This window comes from Scyliorhinus canicula, chromosome 3 (assembly GCF_902713615.1).
Source record: "Scyliorhinus canicula chromosome 3, sScyCan1.1, whole genome shotgun sequence".
NCBI classification, from domain to species: Eukaryota; Metazoa; Chordata; class Chondrichthyes; order Carcharhiniformes; family Scyliorhinidae; genus Scyliorhinus; species Scyliorhinus canicula.
Window position 1 is genome coordinate 8,515,742 of NC_052148.1, and position 23,208 is coordinate 8,538,949.

Below are 23,208 nucleotides of genomic sequence, written 5' to 3' on the forward strand. Positions count from 1 at the left end.
ATCAAAGCCACCATCTTCCCACTGGCAACTGAGGCCCGCCAGGCCTTCGGCTGCGTCAAGGCGGACATCGCCAAAGCCGCAATGCGCGCGGTGGACGAGTCCGTCCCCTTCCAGGTGGAGAGCGACGCATCAGAGGCCGTTCTCGCCGCTACCCTCAAGCCGGCAGACCGGTAGCGGTTTTTTCGCGCACCCTCACCACCTCCGAAATTCGGCACTCCTCAGTCGAAAAGGAGGCCCAAGCCATCATGGAAGCCGTATGGCACTGGAGGCACTACCTCGCTGGTAGGAGGTTTACCCTCGGCACCGACCAACGATCGGTAGCCTTCAGGTTCGACAATACGCAGCAGGGAAAGGTCAAGAAGAATAAGATCTTGAGGTATCAGCCTCCCCGAACAGGCGCCGGAATGTGGCGACTAGGGGCTTTTCACAGTAACTTCATTTGAAGCCTACTTGTGATAAAAAGCGATTTTCATTTGCATGTCATTATTTTCAGTCAGGTGGAGGATCGAACTCTCCACCTTTTAATTATGATATAGTTTATCGTCCTGGGAAGCTCAACGAGCTCCCAGATGCCCTATCCCGCGGCACACGTCAGCGCGCAAGATGCCCTACTACGGGCTATCCACGATGACCTCTGCCACCCGGGGGTCACCCGGCTTATCCACTATATCAAGGCCCACAACCTGCCCTACTCCACCGAGGAGGTCAGAGCCATGACCAGGGACTGCCAGATCTGTGCGAAGTGTAAACCGCACTTCTATCGACCAGATAAGGCCCACCTGGTAAAGGCACCCAGCCCTTTGAGCGCCTCAGTATCGATTTCAAAGGGCCTCTCCCCTCCAATAACCACAATACATATTTCCTCAATATTATTGATGAGTTCTCCTGCTTCACCTTTGCAATCCCTTGCCCCGACATGACCACGTCCTCCGTCATTAAAGCCCTACATTGTGTCTTCACCCTGTTTGGTTTCCCCAATTATGTCCACAGTGACCATGGCTCGTTGTTCATGAGCGACGAACAGCGTCAGTACCTGCTCAGTAAGGGCATTGCCTCGAGCAGGACTACCAGTTATAACCCCAGGGGAAACGGGCAGGTGGAGAGGGAGAATACGACGGTCTGGAAGACCGTCCTACTGACACTGCGATCATGGAATCTCCCAGTTTCTCACTGGCAGGAGGTTACAGCTGGGCACTGGCTTCAGTCCTGGCTGAAGACATCGTGGCCAGTCCTACTCAGAAAACACGTCAGGAGCCATAAGTCCGATCCTCTGGTCGAGAGGGTCCAGCTCCCACACTCCAACCTACGCTTGTATCGAACACCCTGATGGCCGACAGGAGACGGTCTCCCTCCAGGACCTGGCGCCCGCCGGCTCCACCACCACCAACGCCCCTCCACCATATCCCGCCCAACCTACCATGACCAGCGCCCCCGCCCCTATATGGCTCCCGGGCCCCCTCCCGCCATCCCCCTTCACCGATCCACAGGAATGAAGCTCCAGAAGAGACACTCCCGGAGTCCACGTCTGTACCCGCACCGGCGCCCTCACTACCGATGCCAGCACGGACAAGCTCGACACCCGGGCCAGCAACAACGCCAGAGCTTCGGCGATCACAGCGCAAAATCCGTGCGCCGGACTGGCTGAACCCGTCACTCCTGCCGGACTTCATTTTTTTAACATGGGATGAATGTGGTGAATGTATTATACCAATAAACCACCATTGTATTTGTTTCTGTGCTGTTGTGCTTGTATTTGTATCTGTGCTGTGATGTTGCACCTGTGGGCTCCTCCTATGGGCCATTGTATGGCATTATCCATAGGGGAACATGTTGGGGCCCGTATGGGCTCCGCCCATGGCTCCTCCCCTTGAAGGGAAGTATAAAGAGCTGTCGACATGTAGGCGGTTCTCAGTATTAGTTCAGTCGCAGGCAGGCACTGTTCTAGTTGATTAAAGCTACAGTTTATTTCTACTCTTGTCTCGAGTGAATTGATGGTCGCATCAATTTTATCAACTACAATGCAACTATGGAATCGGCCCTCAAACCTGACCGACTGGAACCCGATCTGCAGGCCGCGGAGGCAAAATACATTTTTTTACACTGGCTCGAACGCTTCAAGGCCTATCTCGCAGCCGCCTCCGAAGAACAGAAGCTGAGCCTCCTCCACGCACGGGTGGATCATCGAATCTCTGTTCACCTCAACGAGCCCACCACCTACGCAGACGCCCTCGCGATGCTCGAACGCCTCTATGTACGGCCCGTGAACGAGGTCTACGCGCGACACATCCTCACCACTCACCGTCTGCGTCCCGGGGAATCGCTAGAAGACTACCTACGTGACCTCAAAGTCTTCGCACGTAGCTGCAACTACCAGGCCGTTATGGCCACTCAACATATGGAACTCGCCGTCCGAGACGTCTACGTGGCGAGAGTCCGGTCCAACAATGTGAGGCAGCGCCTACTCGAAAAGGGAGCCCTGGACCTGGATCAGACGGTAAAGTTAGCCTCCTCTCTGGAAGTAGGGTTCCAGAGCCTGAACGCGTTCCCGGCTGACCACGCGACCCCCTCGTGGACCCCCGATCAAAGACTACCCCAGGCCTGTGCCGCGCAGCCGCCCGCCCATCATGGGGGGCTACTCTGCTATTTCTGCGGCCAGTCCCAACACCGGCAGCACTGCCCACCTGTAACGCGAACTGCAGCAGCTGCGGGAGGAAAAGACATTTAGCTAAAGTTTGCCTGGCCAGGTCCAAGAACTCTAACTCACAGGCCCGATCCTCAGATTCACAGGCCCGCAGACCCCGCAGTGTGGCAGCGTGTCTGCCGACTCAGCCCCCTGCAGACACGTCATCAGCCTCGTGCTATCCGTGGGGGCAGCCATCTTCCAGCCCTCACAGCACGTGCGACTCACGGGAGCCACCACCTTGGCTATCCCCCCCCCCCACGCGGCCGGCCACGTGCGATCCATGGGGGCCGCCATCTTGGACGCCATCTTCCTCACCGGCCGCCACTTTCGAACAACGAGGGCCACCATCTTGACCACCATCTGCTAAGCTGCTCGACGCGTACGATCAACAAGGGCAGCCATCGCGGAACCACCCAGCACCTCCGACCACGCCGGCTACCCGCAACTCAGCGCGGTCACCCTGGACCTACCCAAGCACCTCCGGAGCTCCACGATGACCGTCTGGGTAAACGGGCACGAGACGCCTTGCCTTTTCGACTCCGGGAGCACAGAGAGCTTCTTTCACCCGGACATGGTAAGACGCTGCTTGCTTCCAATTTTCCCAGCGCATCAAACCATTTCCCTCGCCTCCGGGTCACACTCGGTGCAAATCCGAGGGTGCACTACATGTTCCCCAACATGTTCCCCTATGGATAATGCCATACAATGGCCCATAGGAGGAGCCCACAGGTGCAACAGCATAGCACAGATACAAATACAATGGTGGATTATTGGCATAATACATTCACCACATTCACGCAACCCTAGCAATACAGGGCACCGAGTACGCAAATTTTAAATCATATGTGCTCCCAGGCCTCTGCGCTCCTCCTATTCGGACTAGATTTCCAATGCAACCTCAGGAGCCTAACCCTGAAGTTCGGGGGGGGCCCTACCCCCACTCACCATATGCAGCCGGTTCCACCACCACCAATGCCCCTCCACCATACCCCGTTCAACCTAACATGACCAGCGGCCCCGCCCTTATGTGGCTCCCGCGCTCCCTCCCGCCATCCCCGTCCACCGATCCACAGGAATGAAGCTCCAGAAGAGACACTCCCAGAGTCAACGTCTGTACCCGCACCGGCGTCCTCACTACCGATGCCAGCATGGACAAGCTCGACACCCGGGCCAGCAACAACGCCAGAGCTTCGGCGATCACAGCGCAAAATCCGTGCGCCGGACCGGATGAACTTATGAACCCGTCACCCCTGCCGGACTTCATTTTTTTAACAGGGGGTGAATGTGGTGAATGTATTATGCCAATAATCCACCATTGTATTTGTTTCTGTGCTGTTGCCCTTGTATTTGTATCTGTGCTATGCTGTTGCACCTGTGGGCTCCTCCTATGGGCCATTGTAAGGCATTATCCATAGGGGAACATGTTGGGGCTCGTATGGGCTCCGCCCATGGCTCCTCCCCTTGAAGGGAGGTATAAAGAGCTGTCGATCTGTAGGCGGTTCTCAGTATTGGATCAGTCGCAGGCAGGCACTGTTCTAGTTGATCAAAGCCACAGTTTATTTCTACTCTTGTCTCGAGTGAATTGATGGTCGCATCAGCTAGGCAATAAACCCACATGCTACATGGGACGCCTAACCCCGGCGATCCACTTGGGATGTGTGAAGTGATCACAAAGTTACGATTGCCAATTCCCTGTTATCAATAGCCTTCAGCCGCACGGCCAGAGGCCTCTGCAGTCATTGGAGGTCATGCGTGGTCGGTGAGGCAGAGATGCAGGGTTTCGCCCAGGTACATACGATCCAGGGGCGGCATGGAGGACTCACGCATGGTGTCCCCCCCCCCCCCCCCCCCAGCAGAGGGACTGCCCACCTCCCCTCCCTAGGTCCAATACTCCTGGACACCCCCGCTTGCCCTCCACACCCTCCGAGCACATGGACAGCAAGACCTGTGCCCTTGGGCTTTCCGTCTGTGAGCGAACATGGCTACTCACCTCCTCGGGTCCCTGAAGCAGCCCTTCCGTCAGGTTCACATTTTTCAAAAGGAGTACTAATTGGCGCCCACATCATCACTCGAAATGGGAAATGGGGTGGCCCCCGTTAATTGTATGGAAATCGGTCTTAAGTGGTGAATATTGGTTTCTCGCCACGCTACGGTGGGATCCCAATATCGCCAATGGGGGCGAGCCGGTTAGATCACCAACAGTTTGCCGGCTGGCCTGGATCTCATTGTTGGCCTCTCCCGCTATTCACCATCCTCGTCTCACTCGATCGAGCGAGAGCGCAACAAGGCCATTGAATCTCGCCCTACACTTTTGGGTTTCTTTCTTAAACAACATGTCAGAGATACTTAGCGTCGAACTGAAACCTTGTCCGTTGGTGGCCATTTTCAGGGGGGCAGACAGGCCATTGCTCTAGACGGGCATGATGGTGAATGTCCTCACCTTTGCCCTGTTAATAGCCCAGAGGCGAGTCCTGCTGAGGTAGAGGTCTTCTACTTCCAGTGTCTCGACCTGATTGGATGACCTCATGGAATTGTTACATCTGGAGGTCAGGTCCACCATTAGGGGCTCGGTCGAGGGGCTGTACCTGAGAGGGCAGCCATTCATTTCCTTTTTCAAAGAGTTAGTCACCGTCAGTTGTTAGGGGAATTTAGATTATTTTTGGTGGTTAGGTTTTGATGTGTTCTTTACTGTTGACTGTGTTCCTCTTATGTTGCAGTTTGAAGCATCCAATTTATATTATATTGCTATAAATGAAAAAGTTTTCAATTAAAACATTCTTTAAAAAGTTAGAATTCCATTAACTACAGAAATGCATGTATAAATGTTTATCCAATTTACCCCCCCCCCCCCCCCCCCCCCCGCCCCGCTCCCTCCTTTTCTCTACATGGTTCTTGAAATGTGTCTTTAGATATGACATGTTCTCACTGAGCTATTCCAAGATGGGGAGTTCTTGCATTCAGTAATTAGCAGAGGACACAAAATAGAGCTGGATCTTGAACTAAACACTTGTGGCAGCACGGTCCATGGTGGTTAGCACAATTGCTTCACAGCTCCAGGGTCCCACGTTCGATTCCTGGCTTGGTTCACTGTGTGCGGGGTCTGCACGTTCTCCCAGTGTGTGCGTGGGTTTCCTCCGGGTGCTCCGGTTTCTTCCCACAGTCCAAAGATGCGCAGGTTAGATGGATTGGACATGATAAATTGCCCTTAGTGTCCAAAATTGCCCTTCGTGTTGGGTCAGGTTATTGGGTTGTGGGGATCGGGTGGAGGTGTGGAATTGGGTAGGGTGTTCTTTCAAAAAGCCGGTGCAGACTCGATGAGCCGAATGGCCTCCTTCTCCACTGTAAATTCTATGAACCACACAAAATTATAATTATAGGGATTGCTCTTTCATAATTTGAATTAATAAATGGACTGGCCACATTTTCCCCGTCTGCATTGGTTTCGCCCCCACAACCCAAAAATGTGCAGAGTAGGTTGATTGGCCACACTAAATTGCCCCTTAATTGGAAAAAATAATTGGGTGATCTAAATTTATAAAAGATAAATAAAAATAAATGGACTGGCTGGATATGTGACCTGCCAATTTCTAGAGTTTCTGATAGGGGAATCAGTAATTGCCTGGTTCAGATCTCTTGTTCACCAGTTAACACTATGTTGATTGTAGTATATATTCTTCTATATGAAGGTAAAAACTCAAATGGCCTTCGACAAGGGAAACTGTGTTTAACTAATTTATTAGAGTTCCTTGAACATGTGATAGGTAATGTGGATGAAGGGGAATCTGACAATGTGCTGCTGTAGTTGCATTTCCAAAAAGCATTTGCTGAGGTGCCACATCAAAGGCTACTACAAAATAAGAGCTCATGGTGTAAGGGATAATATATGAACATTGTAGAAGGCTTGTTATCAAACAGGAAGCAGTGGGTAAGGATAAATGATTATTTTTCCGGTTGGCAAGCTGAAATGAAATGAAATGAAAATTGCTTATTGTCACGAGTAGGCTTCAAATGAAGTTACTGTGAAAAGCCCCTAGTCGCCACATTCCGGCACCTGTTTGGGAGGCTGGTACGGGAATTTAACCCGCGTTGATGGCCTGCCTTGGTCTGCTTTAAAAGCCAGCTATTTAGCCCTGTGCTAAACCAGCCCCTAGTTATAACTAGTGGAATGACACAAGAATCAGTGCTGGGTCTCAACGATCTACAATCGAGATCAATGATGTGGATGAAGATGACCCAATGAATGGTAGCTAAATTTGCCAATGATACCAAGGTGAGTAAGTTGGCAAGAGGTAGTAAAGACTCTACAAAGGGATATGAACAGGTTATGTGAGTGGGAAACAATTAGCAGGCGGATATAATGTGGGAAAATATGAACTTGTCCACTTTGGCAACGAGAATTGAAAAACAGAATTTAATTTAAATGGGGTAAGTTTACATAAGAACTAGGAGTAGGCGATCTGGCTCCTCGAGCCTGCTCCGCCATTCAATGAGATCATGGCTGATCTTTTGTGGACTCAGCTCCACTTTCTGGCCCGAATTACTGATTCCCCTATCAGAAACCCGAGAAATTGCTAGGTCACATATCCAGCAAGTCCATTTATTTTTATTTATTTTTTATAAATTTAGATCACCCAATTATTTTTTACCATAACCCTTAATCCCTTTATTCTTCAAAAAACTATCTATCTTTATCTTAAAAATATTTCATGAAGGAGCCTCAACTGCTTCACTGGGCAAGGAATTCCATAGATTCACAAGCTTTTGGGTGAAAAAGTTCCTCCTAAACTCAGTCCTAAATCTACTTCCCCTTATTCTGAGGCTATGCCCCCTAGTTCTGCTTTCATCCGCCAGTGGAAACAACCTGCCCGCATCGATCCTATCTATTCCCTTCATAATTTTATATGTTTCTATAAGATACTCCTTCATCCTTCTGAATTCCAATGAGTACAGTCCCAGTCTACTCAACCTCTCCTCATAATCCAACCTCTTCTGCTCTGGGATTAACCTCGTGAATCTCCTCTGCACACCCTCCAGTGCCAGTACGTCCTTTCTCAGGTAAGGAGACCAAAACTGAACACAATACTCCAGGTGTGGCCGCACTAACACCTTATACAATTGCAGCATAACCTCCCTAGTCTTAAACTCCATCCCTCTAGCAATGAAGGACAAAATTCCATTTGCCTTCTTAATCACCTGTTGCACCTGTAAACCAATGTTCTGCGACTCATGCACTAGCACACCAAGGTCTCTCTGCACAGCAGCAATTTTAAATATTTTATCATTTAAATAATAATCCCTTTTGCTGTTATTCCTCCCAAAATGGATAACCTCACATTTGTCAACATTGTATTCCATCTGCCAGACTTCTGGTATCCTCTGCACTTTTCGCTTTACCACTCATCTTGGTGTCATCTGCAAACTTGGACACATTGCCCTTGGTCCCCAACTCCAAATCATCTATGTAAGTTGTGAACAATTGTGGGCCCAACACTGATCCACGAGGGACACACCTAGCTACTGATTGCCAACCAGAGAAACACCCATTAATTCCCACTCTGCTTTCTATTAATTAACCAATCCTCTATCCATGCTACTACTTTACCCTTAATGCCATGCATCTTTATCTTATGCAGCAACCTTTTGTGTGGCACCTTGTCAAAGGCTTTCTGGAAATCGAGATATACCACATCCATTGGCTCCCCATTATCTACCGCACTGGTAATGGCCTCAAAAGATTCCACTAGTTAGGCACGACCTGCCCTTTATGAACCCATGCTGCGTCTGGCTAATGGGACAATTTCCATCCAGTTGCCTCGCTATTTCTTCCTTGATGATGGATTCCAGCATCTTCCCTGCTTCCGAAGTTAAGCTAACTGGCCTATAATTACCCGCTTTCTGCCTACCTCCTTTTTTAAACAGTGGTGTCACGTTTGCTAATTTCCAATCCACCGGGTCAATTTTGGTAAATTATCACAAGTGCATTTGCAATTTCCCTAGCCATCTCTTTTAGCACTCTGGGATGCATTCCATCAGGGCCAGGAGACTTGTCTACCTTTAGCCCCATTAGCTTGCCCATCACTATCTCCTTAGTGATAACAATCCTCTCAAAGTCCTCACCTGTCATAGCCTCATTTCCATCACTGGCATGTTATTTGTGTCTTCCACTGTGAAGACCGACCCAAAAAACCTGTTCAGTTCCTCAGCCATTTCCTCAGTTTGTTGATCTCGGTGGCACAGAGAGGTCTAGGTGTCCTAGTACATTGATCTCAGAAAGCTGGTGTGTCGGTACAGCAAGTAATTAGGGTGGCAAATGGATGTTGGTGTTTATTGCAGGAGGAATGGAATATAAAAGTAGGGATGTTTTCCTGTATCTGTGCAGGGTCTTGGTGAGACCACATCTGAATTATTGTGTCTGGTTTCGGTCTCTTTATTGTTACTCCACCCTGGGCTAGTGCACGGTCAATTCCAGCCCTACAGACCCCGGAGTCACAACGCAAGTGAATTAACCAATAATTCTGATAAAAATAACAAAAGTCTTTGGCCTTTGGCTACCCAATAATTACAGTCACTAGGTTTGTAAATTTAAACACAATTACTTTTTATTAATAACAAGAACTACAATGAAAATGCAGCAAATACAACTGGTTTACTATTACCTATTTCCTAATTCCCCACTTTAACTTGCCCCCACCCTCTATATACACACACAAGGCAAGGCAAAACAGAAAGGAAGGGGTAAAAAATCATAAGTAAAAGGGAAAAAGATTATTTCATAGAATCCCTATTGTACAGAAAGAGGCCATTCAGCCCACCCTCTCAATGAGCACCCTACATCGACCCACTCCCCAGCCCTATCCCTGTAACCCCACCTTACCATGTGACACTAAGGGACAAGCTAGAATGACCAATCACCCAACCGGCACATCTTTGGACTGTGGGAGGAAACCGGAGCACCCGGATTGAACCCACATAGACACGGGGAGAACGTGTAAACTCCACACACAGAGTCACCCAATGTTGGAATTGAACCCGGGTCTCTGGTGCTATGAAGCAACAGTGCTAACCACTATGCCACAAGTTTCAGATGGTGGATTTTGTCATTGTGAGGGGCAGGGCCTGAAGATGCCGGCATTGTTTAAAGGGATGACTGGCATCTACCCCCACTGAAGGATCCCTGGCATCGAGGCTGTCCCATTCGGTTTTGCTCAGGCACCGTCCCATTCAGACACCGCCCCCTTCAGGCTCTGCCAGTTGGCAGTGGCAGGGTGCCGTAGCACTGCCCTGCCCTGCCCCGACCAGCTGGGGGCTACACTGGCCTCCGAGCCTCCGGAATGGTCTCTGTTTTTGGAGACCAGTTGTGATTCCTGCTGGCGTGGGAATATCTGACTTTCTCGGTAGATTCGGTGTTAAGCCGATTTTGAATGTTTGAATATATTAAAATGTATGGAGGGTGTGAACCTGATTACGTTGCCAGTGGGAGGGCAGAAAAGGCCTCATTCTGAGATCTTCCCATTACACATCCTGTTATAGCACTCTCTCTCCCGAGCGTTTCCGGCCATTCGGGATTTGTGCCGGGGGCGTAACAAGGCCAGAAAATTACCCCCGTCACCTGTTTCACAACAGATGCTGCCAGACCCGTTGATATTATCCAGCATTTTCTGGTTTTATTTCCAATGTGCATTGATGTCTTTCTAATTGTCATTTCCATTCTCAACAGATTTTGATTTGGTTCTTTTGGAAAGTAACCCTGAATAACTCACTAGCTCTGGAGTTATCCATGATCGTCTGATAAAACTATGGAAAGGTTTGGAATTGTCTTAAATTATTTCATCAACCTTAAAAGTTTTCCAGTGATTTTTGCTGAACTCTGCGAGACCCACATTTGCCCCTTTATTGTGTTGTTTGGTCTTTGGTGATTTACTGCTTGCAAACTCATCCAGCTTTAATTCAGGTCGACATTCCCACAACATCGGACCACACAGGAAGAATTGATACACAATTACAGCAGAGGAGAAGGCTATCGAGCATTTCTAACTGGCACAGGTTCTTTATCTGAAATGATCTACTCTGATAGTGTGGTGTGTGAGAGGCCAGCCCACATTGCATTGTGTTACTGAGAGGCCATCCCACATTGCACTGTGTTACTGAGAGGCCAGCCCACATTGCACTGTGTTACTGAGAGGCCATCCCACATTGTACTGTGTTACTGAGAGGCCAGCCCACATTGCACTGTGTTACTGAGACCCCAGCCCACATTGCACTGTGTTACTGAGACCCCAGCCCACATTGCACTGTGTTACTGAGACCCCAGCCCACATTGCACTGTCACAGTGTTACTGAGAGGCCAGCCCACATTGCACTGTCAGTGTTACTGAGAGACCAACCCACATTGCACTGTCAGTGTTACTGAGAGGCCAGCCCACATTGCACTGTCAGTGTTACTGAGAGGCCAGCCCACATTGCACTGTGTTACTGAGAGGCGAGCCCACATTGAACTGTCAGGGTTACTGAGACCCCAGCCCACATTGCACTGTCACAGTGTTACTGAGAGGCCAGCCCACATTGCACTGTCAGTGTTACTGAGAGGCCAGCCCACATTGCACTGTCACAGTGTTACTGAGAGGCCAGCCCACATTGCACTGACACAGTGTTACTGAGAGGCCAGCCCACATTGCACTGTCAGTGTTACTGAGAGGCCAGCCCACATTGCACTGTCAGTGTTACTGAGAGGCCAGCCCACATTGCACTGTCAGTGTTACTGAGAGGCCAGCCCACATTGCACTCAGTGTTACTGAGAGGCCAGCCCACATTGCACTGACACAGTGTTACTGAGAGGCCAGCCCACATTGCACTGTCAGTGTTACTGAGACCCCAGCCCACATTGCACTGTCAGTGTTACTGAGAGGCCAGCCCACATTGCACTGTCACAGTGTTACTGAGAGGCCAGCCCACATTGCACTGTCAGTGTTACTGAGAGGCCAGCCCACATTGCACTGACACAGTGTTACTGAGAGGCCAGCCCACATTGCACTGTCAGTGTTACTGAGAAGCCAGCCCACATTGCACTGTCAGTGTTACTGAGAGGCCAGCCCACATTGCACTGTCAGTGTTACTGAGAGGCCAGCCCACATTGCACTGTCAGTGTTACTGAGACCCCAGCCCACATTGCACTGACACAGTGTTACTGAGAGGCCAGCCCACATTGCACTGACACAGTGTTACTGAGACCCCAGCCCACATTGCACTGACACAGTGTTACTGAGAGGCCAGCCCACATTGCACTGTCAGTGTTACTGAGAGGCCAGCCCACATTGCACTGACACAGTGTTACTGAGAGGCCAGCCCACATTGCACTGTCAGTGTTACTGAGAGGCCAGCCCACATTGCACTGACACAGTGTTACTGAGAGGCCAGCCCACGTTTCACTGTCACAGTGTTACTGCATCAGTTGTTGGGCCACAGGTTGAATATTGATGAGCCTTCCAAATATAAAATTATTAAACGGCTTGTGAACCACAGTGAACATTTCTGTCCCTCAGAGTCTGGAACTAATAACATCAACAAATATTTTATTTAAGGATATTACTACAGGCAGCAAAGCCTATATGGACTTTCTTTGATAGGGATCCTTATGCATCTGCAGGCTAGTTAATTCAGCGTCAGTCAATGTGAAACTGAAAAGTGAAAGAATGGGAAGTTGATCAGGAGTCAGATTCACTGCCCTCCGCCTAAGAATACAGATAAGATTATTGGGCATCAAAATCGAACCTTTCAAATAATCCAACCAACCCACACTCTTACCATAACGCTCAGTCCCTCTCACTCTATCCCTCAATCTCTCCTCACTATATCTTTCAATCTTTCACCATATCCCTCAATCTCTCCTCACTATATCCCTCAATCCGTTTTCTCCATATCCCTCAATCTCTCCTCACTATGTCCCTCAATCCGTTTTCTCCATATCCCTCAATCTGTTTTCTCCATATCCCTCAATCTCTCCTCACCATATCCCTCAATCTCTCCTCACTATATCCCTCAATCCGTTTTCTCCATATCCCTCAATCTCTCCTCATGAAACTCTCTCACCAGGTACATGCCTGACCCTTTCTTGGTCTAATTTATCATGGGCTGGATTCCCCGCTGTCGGGATTCCCCGCTGTCGGGATTCTCCGCTGTCGGGATTCTCCGCTGTCGGGATTCTCCGCTGTTGGGATTCTCCGCTGTCGGGATTCTCCGCTGTCGGGATTCTCCGCTGTCGGGATTCTCCGCTGTCGGGATTCCCCGCTGTCGGGATTCCCCGCTGTCGGGATTCTCCGCTGTCGGGATTCCCCGCTGTCGGGATTCCCCGCTGTCGGGATTCTCCGCTGTCGGGATTCTCCACTGTTGGGATTCTCCGTTGCGCCGGCAGCCTGGGGATTTCCTGATGGTGTGGGGCTGCCCGCAATGGGAAACCCCATTGGCGGCTGGCGAGACGGAGAATCCCAGGGGCGTGCCGCACCGGAAATCTGGTGCAGTGGGACGGAGATTCCCGCCCAATGTCTCTTCTCTTTCTTTCCCCAGTAACATTCCTCAATTTAATTATTTCTGAGTTAAAACATTTCTCCTAATCTTTAATTTAGCATCATGGTATTTGACGTTTTACTCTAATAAAATCTTTGCTCGGTTTGCACATACACCATGTAGTTTCCAATTGGTTGAAGATGTTTGTATTTTCTCACTTGGCGTCATTGAAAAAGATCCTACAGAGACTGAATGTTTAAGTTATATGTTTTGTTCAAATCTTCCTTCACTTTATCCCATCCAATGTCCCAGGCATTGCCAATCTCTGCGGGTTTCGCTCCGAATCTGTCAGCAAACTCCTTATTGAAAGTGTGGAAAACCTTTTTCCAATAGGATGCTGCCTCTGCAGATGGATCCCGTTGGATATTCCAGGATTTGTAGTAATCATTGACTGTTTGGTAATCCTTGTAGGATATCCACGTCTGATTTGTGTCACTATTTTGGAATCTTGCATTGCCCGCTACTAAAGCTGTACAGATATCCATTGCAAGACGCTGAGTCTCACTCCATCGATACCTGTTGAGTCCTTCGGGCCTGTGCTGTTTGCTGAAATGTTGCTCGTGCACAATGGTCTCTGATTCACAATAAGTTCCACAGAAAGGACATTTCTTTGTGCAACAGAATAGCCCTTTAAATAGTTCCTCATTCGGTTTCACAGATAAATCTTTAATCTTTGTTTCAACATTCCAGCCTGTTATCTCATTGAGGAGAAGCTTCTCTATCTCTGCAATGGACGGTAGAACTGCTTCTGCAAATTTCTTGGCATCGCTGTCAGCCAGGGTCAGACCGATTTTCAACTCATCTTTGGACATTGTGATTCTTGTTGTTAACTTTTCAACAAACAAATCAAGGAAACTTTTAGCATTTCCAGAAATATTCTGGGTCACTGCATCTCGAACAACCTTCTTAGCTTCACCAGTGATCTCTGTGAGGATTTCTTTAGCTAGATGTGTAAACTTGATCTTGCCTCCAGATTGTTCTTTGCAATGTGCAATGACCTGATCATGGAGCCAGTCCTTTGAAAAACTCTCAAAGTCAGTGAGAAATCTGTAATATTCTTCAAAGCTGTTCTTCTGTTTTAAATGAACCAAAAGTTCCACAATGAAGTTATTGCGAAGTTTGTACTTTCCCTTAGGGTCGGTCTTTCTCATATCATCCACAATTTTATCGCTGAGACTCTTCAGCACGGCATCTCTGACAGCTGGCTCGAAGCAAGATTCTGCAAATCGCTCTGCTTGTCTCTGATTCTGATCCTGCTCTTTGTAAATATCCATGAAAAGTCCAAAGTATTGATCTTTTTTGCTTTCCAGTCTCTTCCGTGGATTGTGTTTGTTGATAAATTTGGTCTGCATTTCCCTGAACCTTGGTGCAGCAAATCCACACATGTGAAGTTTAAACTCAGCCCTAAAAATCTCACTCATTTTAAACTTTGAATCGGAAATCTTGTTGATTTCTTCCTCCGTACAGTTCAAAATTTCAATGCAATATTTATTATCATAATCCATGTCCATTTTTGTAATGTTATCAATATGCTGCCTACATTCAGCCTCGAGTGACTTTGATATTAGAAATGCTCGATCAAGATCGGATTGTTTGACAGACCAGGCAAATCTCCTCATCTGGGTTGTTATAAATAGATCAATGTGTCTCTCCACAACCCGAAACCACTTGGTCCCGAGCTTCGAGAGGCTTTTACTTTTCAGGCTTTCATTAATCACTCTCCCTTGTGCTTTTGTGTCCTCTCTCAGAAGATTTTCAATCTCCACTTCAATGTTTCTTTCTGTGCAAGGCTGATAGTTCAGTTTGAAGAGGGTATCACGCCACATCCCTTCAAAGGCAGTTTTCAGTTCCTCGTCATCTAACACTTGCTGAACTTCTTTACAGTTTTGTAAAAGTTTCTTGACTTGTTCTTCAACCTGCTTATTAAACTCATCCCAAATAGCATCCACTCTCTGTAATCCCGCACGTCTATTGAGAGTATCCCGACATTTCTGTATTGAATTATCCTGAAGCTGGATACACAATGTGGAAATGCTGAGTTTAAATTGCTCCTTGTATCTCTCCATCAGCTGCACATTATCAGCCCCACTTTCAAACAGCACTTTTAGCTTGTCAAGAGTCTCAAGCCTTTTATCCTCTATCTCTTTCCTGATTTCCAATTGCAGTTCTGAGAGCAGTGTGTTTACTTCACTTGCATTGTTTATTCTGTTCTCAGCTCCAGTTGCCCAGGTGTGTGCAAATTTGCGGAGTTCCCATTCCCAATCTTTGTACTTCATGGAGAGTTGGTTGTAGGCCTCAGCAACCAGACTATTCTGAAAACTGAAAATGAAATTCTCATTTTTCACCTGCTCCCAAAGTCCAGACATCCATTTGATGAAGTCTGGAATTGTTAAAGCTCTTTCAGATTTGCTCCTTTCTAATAAAGAATGAATTAGACATTTCTTCAGATCAAAGACATGTTCACTGTAACCAGTATTGACTGCAGCCATAGGGGGGGTGCCATGCCACAGACCCGGGATGTACCAATTGCTCTTATCAGGGTCATACTCCATCACATCAGAGAATTTAACTTGGTCTAATTTCTCCAGTTTCGCTGCCGCCTCTGTCATCTGATCCAATTGTTCCAGCAGTTTCTGACGACCCCTCAGGTTCTGATCATGAGCACACACATCTCCAACATTCTGGTGGACAAACTGGCAGATTGGCCCTTTTCCTGTCTGCTTCATGCGGATTAAGGAATGAACGACAATCTGCAAAACATCTTTCATCTCGGTGGGATTTTCCATCCCCATATTTACTAAAGTTAAATTGCTTAACCCAATTACAAACGTTGCCAGTTCATTATCGTGCTCATAACTGTCTGTAAGAGTTGCAAGTTCTGGAGCTTTCAGCCCCTCAGTGTCAATTATCAGGATGAAATCACAGCCCAGATCTTCAGCCATGCTCCCGCTGACTTTGATAAACTGCATGAAGGCTCCTCGTGTACATCTGCCACTACTCACAGCAAACTGCAAACCAAACATTGTATTTAGTAGGGTGGACTTCCCTGTACTTTGGACCCCAATCACTGTCACCACAAACAACCGGGACCTAGTTCGCACCTTCTTGGCCACTTTATTCATTACAGCAGTGACCCACTGAACAGGAATATTGGAAACATCTCCGTCAATAAGTTCCAGAGGGAACCCATCCAGCAATAGTTCAGCCGCAACATCCGGTAACCTCAAGATATTTGAGTCTACTTCTCTCTTTCCTCTGGTATTATGTGTCGTCACTGAAACCTCATAAACCTGGCCAAGTTCCCTCATAAAGTGCTCGAGTCCAAGAGAACTATCAGACATCTGCTGATCCAACCTCTTCAGCTCATGTGCTTTCTGCTTTGAGACTTTGGACAGCTCTTTATAATCACTACGTAATTTTGACATTAATTCTCTTGATTTATTGTCCAAATTCAACCTCAGCCATTGTAGGAAAAAAGCTCTCTGATCTCCACTAGTTGACGTCAATACTCTAATGAATTCCCTCAGCTCTTCCGACAGCTCCTTCTTGCCCTGAGCTTCTCGAATTCTTTCCTTCTTTTGGTCCAGTTCATATTTATAGTCCTCAGTGCTCTTGTCCCCACGGAGTTTCATGCGGGACTTCTCTTTCTCAGCTTGAGACCATTCTTGCCAAGGCTGACCATGGAAGGGTAAAACTCTCTCTTTGTATTGATGAATGGGAATGATTCCATGGTTAAGTCCTCCCAATATACCAGAGGCTAGTTGTTTGCCTTGTTGTATTTTAGGATGATCTTCATCGACGTGAATCCCACTTTCCCTCGCGATATTAGCCATTTGCTCCAAGTTCAGGAAGGTCGGGTTTCCTTCATGAGTTTGAATCATAGGTTTTATTTTGGAACAAATATTTTCCACAAGTTTTGCATCATTTATATTTGTCCGAATAATGCATTGCTGAGGTTTTAGCTTTAGATCGTTGAAAAGTTTCTTTGTCTGTTCTCGGGTTATGTTCTGCTGATTGCTATTGGAGTTTATTATGAGAAAGAATTTAGCTGGTGATTGTGCGAGAGAGGTGAGGAATTGTTTTTCCTTCTCGCCAATTACATCAATGAAAATAAAGAGAGCAGTAGAGACTTTAGCAAGAAACTGAGTGTTTCTTTGATACGTTTCAGCATTGCCTCGGAGGTTAATGAATGCAGCAGCCTCAGGGAATATATCCAAGTTTCTTTTCCCTGAAGGAAGATACCAGCTGATCTCAGCCAGTCCGTCGGATATTTCACGGGGAACATTCCCACACACCATCTCCGAATGCAGGAAGATATTCTGCTGCAGCTGTGTCTGGCTCAAGGTAAGGTTGAGAATTCTGGACTTGGAGATCGTGCATCGTCCAAGTCTGATGAAGGAAATGGTTGGCATGGCTGCGGTTACGATGGGCGTCTCCTTGAAGCCGTTGCTGCTTCTGAGGGATTCTGGGCACCATTTTTTAACAATAGACCGCATGGCCCAGTGGGAAAGAGTGGCACCAGATCCATCTGTGGTATCATTCTTTTCTGCAGTATTCCCTACTGGCTGAAGAAAAGGTAAAGCAAACTGACACAGGGACATCTTCAACATCAGCTCCTGCTGCAGAAAGTAATCCGCACAGAGGAAAACGGCAGCAGTGATATCTAGAGGATTCATCCCAGAAATCTCAGTTTCCATTTCTTCAAAGAAATCACTGATATCTTCTTCAGTATCAGTCTGACCTTCTGATGGTTGTGCAGGTGGCCATTCAGGATTCCTCGCTATCGAATTTGCAGAAAGGATTCTTTGGAGAAAATGCCACGGGACATCTATCAGCTGAGTTGGCTTCTTGTCCTTCAGTTTATCCCAGCAAATCTCCCGCATGAAATTCAGGGATAATTTGTGAGGATAATAACGTTGTAATCCCAAGTCATGAACAATTTGGGGCGGCCTATCATTGTGAGAATTGTTTAATCGCTCAGTGCAATCGCTGGGAGAATCTGAGTGTTTTTTGATGATGTTCTCGGTTTGATCACTGTGTGTAGATCTCACCAAAGATTCACCATCTACAGATGGGGCTTTTTCTTCCTGTGAATCTTTGTCCTCTGATAGATTCAGTAATGTTACTTTTAGATGTTCCGTGTTTGATAAAAAGGTTCCACTCGGGGTCATCACTGCCTCACGCACTCGCGGTGTCATCTCTTGCTCCATTTCTGCACACATTGTCTGCAATACCATTCTGGGATCTTTATTTTGTGTCTCAGTGACTCTGGCAGTTAGTGCTTTGTAGAACAGGAAGGCTTGGCATTGTGTCACCTCCATTGTCTTCATCTTGCTTCTGTAGGTTTCTATTTGATTTAACTGAGAGATCAGATATTTACGGTGGTTGTCTGTTAAAGGCAGATTCAGTATTCCACTGGCTTCATAGGACACTGGGTGCAGAAGTGCCGTCAAGAGGATAGATGTGTATTTATCTCCACTTTGTTTGTACAGCGACTGCAGGTGAAACAATGCCTTTCCCAGATCATTGCAGATTTTTGTTTGGAATTCATTCCCAACCTCCAGGCTCTCCAATCTTCTCTCCAGTTTCTTGATATGTTCTTTTGCTTCTTCAACAGTGGAGAAACTTAACTCTTCCTTATTGTTGGGAATGTCGCTCAGCTGCTTCAAAACGGATGGAAGGCTTGGAAAATCCAGACTCCGTATTATTCCTTGAGGTTGGAGCAGATCTGATAGACAAACTTTCAGATACACTTTATCTACATCTTCAAGGTCTTTCCCTGCGACACACTGTAAAACTTTATTGATGAATATCTGAATGGAGTTTTTGCAAATAAATTCATGGTACCACAATCTGTCCGTGTCGATTTTAAAATGCTTCCTCAGAGAGGATTTAATTTCTAAACACTGGGAAATGTTCTTCACACAGTTTGTGAGAAAATCTAATTCGGAAACTGTAATCCATTTGTTTACTTCCTGTACCAGATCCTGAACACTGGTATTAACATCTATCACTTCTGAAGTTTCTGCATCTTCAGACTTTAGCCCAGTCTTCCTCTCCCAGCATCTCTGCAAGTTTTCGGTTAATAACTGATGATCTTCAAAGTCGCTTCTGTGGTTGTTTAATATTACTTTCCAGACAGGAACTAGGTTGTCAACAGAGCCACGGTCAATGACTCTCCATGTGCTGTTTTGGACCTGTAATCCTGCCTTCCAATCTGCTAGTGATGATGCTTCAACAGGTCCACCAATCTTAGTTATAGAAACACGTATTTTTTCCAACAGAGAGTTATTGCAGGTATAATTAATGTTAGATTTAAAGTGAGAAGCAGAGGTCGAAACACTGGCATTGACAGATCCCAAACCACCGATGTGTAAATCTGTGTTTATCAGTGTTTTCATGACTTCTTCACAACCTTCTCTCTCTTTATGTTTCAGTTTATCGCTTGCTGCTTCTGTTAAATAAATACCCCCAAGCTGAATATTGCTGCAGCTTACATGTGACCCATAGCGTTCAAGGAACTGCTGACAAGAAGCATCTTTGGTATCCTCTGACTCCTGATAGCGCAGATTAGATTCAACGTCTTTCAGAGAATTGACAGCAGATTCTGACAGTGTCAGATCCTTAATATTCAACTCAGCACTGGCCATAGGTACAATCACCGTCTTACACAAGGAGACATATTTGCTATCTGTGCTGGTAGATGACGAGTTACTGCTGGAGGTGCTATACTCTCCCTTAACATCAAGTTTAAAGCCGCAGAATCCAATTTCGAGAGAGTTTCTCATACTGAGACCCAGCTGTTCCATGCACTGTTTAGAACTTACAGCATGAGTATGCGACACAAAACTGTCAGTCTGTTCTCTCGGAGACATGGATGCTCCCAGTAGAGAGCAGGACTCTGGCACTTTCAACAGCCTTTCCCGTTCCTTTAACATATCATTCATATCTTTACTGATAAAGATTCCTTTGAGTGCAAGCCCTCCAGATGCCCTTTCCAACAGCTCAGTTTGGGACCAATTATATCCATCTTGTAAAGACCCTGCCATTTCCTTAAGGGTGTGTGAAAATTTCCAGTGATTTGTAGAGCTGAATTCCAAGAAAGCCGGTGTTCCTGTCCTGTGATTTATCGAGGGTTTGCGTTCCTGTGATTTATCGAGGGTTTGTGTTCCTGTCCTGTGATTTACTCAGGGTCTGTGTTCCTGTCCTGTGATTTACTGAGGGTCCATGTTCCTGTCCTGTGATTTACCGAGGGTCCGTGGTCCAGTCCTGTGATTTATCGAGGGTTCGTGTTCCTTTCCTGTGATTTATCGAGGGTTCGCGTTCCTGTGATTTATCGAGGGTCCCTGTTTCTGTTCTGTGATTTATCGTGGGTCCGTGTTCCTGTCCTGTGATTTATCGAGGGTCCGTGTTCCTGTCCTGTGATTTACTGAGGGTCCGTGTTCCTGTCCTGTGATTTATCGAGGGTTCGTGTTCCTGTGATTTATCGAGGGTCCGTGTTCCAGTCCTGTGATTTATCGTGGGTCCGTGTTCCTGTCCTGTGATTTATCGAGGGTTCGTGTTCCTGTGATTTATCGAGGGTCCGTGTTCCTGTCCTGTGATTTACCGAGGGTCCGTGGTCCAGTCCTGTGATTTATCGAGGGTTCGTGTTCCTGTGATTTATCGAGGGTCCGTGTTCCTGTCCTGTGATTTACCGAGGGTCCGTGGTCCAGTCCTGTGATTTATCGAGGGTTCGTGTTCCTGTGATTTATCGAGGGTCCGTGTTCCTGTCCTGTGATTTATCGAGGGTCCGTGTTCCAGTCCTGTGATTTATCGTGGGTCCGTGTTCCTGTCCTGTGATTTATCGAGGGTTCGTGTTCCTGTGATTTATCGAGGGTTATTTTCCTGCCCTGTGATTTATCGAGGGTTTGTTTTCCTGCCCTGTGATTTATCGAGGGTTTGTTTTCCTGCCCTGTGATTTATCGATATCCCGTGTTCCTGTCCTGTGATTTATCGAGGGTTTCTTTTCCTGTCCTCTGATTTATCGAGATCCCGTGTTCCTGTCCTGTGATTTAATGGAAAGCCAGGCAACTGTTTAAATTTGTTCGCAACTCTGAGGTTCCTCTTTTTGTCCCTTTGCAGACCAATCCTGTCGTCTCACCATGTGGATTGACAGCGATCGCTGTTCTGTGCATGGGAATAGCTGTGGACATATAAAAACAATGTTATCAGGTTGAAGGAAATTACTGCTGACGCTGGAATCTGAAACAAAAACATAAAATACTGGACAATCTCAGCAGATCTGATAGCATCTGTGCAGAGTCATCCAAACTCAAAACGCTAACTCCCTTCGCTCTCCGCAGATGCTGTCAGACCTGCTGAGATTGTTTCTGTTATCAGATTTAGTCAGGATAGAAGATTGGCTAATAACAGGAAACGGAGAATTGGCATAAATGGGTCTTTTTCTGATTGTCAAGATGTGAGGAATGGTGTGCCACAGGGTTTAGTGCTGGGGCCTCAACGTTTTACAATTTATTTTAATGTATTGGATGAGGGGATTGAAGATATGTTTGTGAAATTTGCTGAAGATGCAAAAATGGGAGGGAAAGTGAATTGTGAAGAGGACATAAAGAGGCTCCAAAGGGGCATGAATAGTGTAAATGAGTGGGCAAAGATCTGGCAAATAGAGTACATTGTGGGAAAATGTGAAATTGTCCATTTTGGCAGGAAGAATAAAAAAGAAGCTAATGATCTAAACAATGAGAGATTGCAGAGCCCTGAGGTGTAGAGGGATCTGGGTGTCCTTGTGCATGAATCACAGAAGGTTGGTATACAGGTACAGCAAGTCATCAGGAATGTTAATAGAATGTTACTGTCTACTGTGAGAGGGAATTGATTACAAAAGTAGGAAGGTTATGCTTCAGTTGTACAGGATATTGGTGAGGCCACATCTGGAATATTTCTTATTAAAGGAAAGAAGCAGTTTACTGGACTAATACCAAGAATGGGTGGGTTATCTTATGAGGAAGGGTTGGAGAGGTTAGATTTGTATCCACTGGAGTTTAGAAGATTAAGATGTGACTTGATCAAAATCTTTAAGGTCCTGATGGGTATTGACAGGGTGGATATGGAGAGGATGTTTCCTCTTGTGGGAGAATCTAGAACTAGGGCTCACTGTTTAACAATAAATATGGAGAGGCAGTGGTGCAGTGGGATTGTCACTGGCCTGGTAATCCAGAGACCCACGGTAATGCTCTGGGGAGAGGGTTCAAATCCCCATTGGACTGGTAATCCAGAGACCCACGGTAATGCTCTGGGGAGAGGGTTCAAATCCCCATTGGACTGGTAATCCAGAGACCCACGGTAATGCTCTGGGGAGTGGGTTCGAATCCCCACTGGACTGGTAATCCAGAGGCCCACGGTAATGCTCTTGGGAGAGGGTTCGAATCCCCACTGGACTGGTAATCCAGAGACCCACGGTAATGCTCTGGGGAGAGGGTTCGAATCCCCACTGGACTGGTAATCCAGAGGCCCACGGTAATGCTCTGGGGAGAGGGTTCGAATCCCCACTGGACTGGTAATCCAGAGACCCACGGTAATGCTCTGGGGAGAGGGTTCGAATCCCCACTGGACTGGTAATCCAGAGGCCCACGGTAATGCTCTGGGGAGTGGGTTTGAATCCCCACTGGACTGGTAATCCAGAGGCCCACGGTAATGCTCTGGGGAGAGGGTTCGAATCCCCACTGGACTGGTAATCCAGAGGCCCACGGTAATGCTCTGGGAAGAGGGTTCGAATCCCACCAAGGCAGATGGTGAAATTTGAATTCAATTTAAAAAAAATCTGGATTTAAAAGTCTGACGATGATCATGAATCGATTGTCGTGAAAACATTTGGGTTCCTTAAGGAAGGAAATCTGATCATCAAATTCCTGATTCCGCCTTTCCCCCATATCCCTTGATCGCTTCAGCCTCAACATCTATATCTA

The 23,208-nt window shown here is 47.1% G+C and overlaps 1 protein-coding gene across 2 annotated transcripts in view; it reads right to left on the reverse strand.

The window, feature by feature from the left end:
- Positions 1 to 13,234: 13,234 nt before the first annotated feature.
- LOC119963800 (interferon-induced very large GTPase 1-like) overlaps positions 13,235 to 23,208 on the reverse strand; it is a 72,340-nt gene continuing 62,366 nt past the window's right edge. For both annotated transcript variants that reach the window (XM_038793098.1, XM_038793097.1), the window contains exon 2: positions 13,235 to 21,425. In XM_038793098.1, coding sequence (XP_038649026.1) covers positions 13,423 to 20,292 — 6,870 coding nt within the window. In that variant the 5' untranslated portion in view covers positions 20,293 to 21,425 and the 3' untranslated portion in view covers positions 13,235 to 13,422. The remainder of the gene's footprint in view (positions 21,426 to 23,208) is intronic.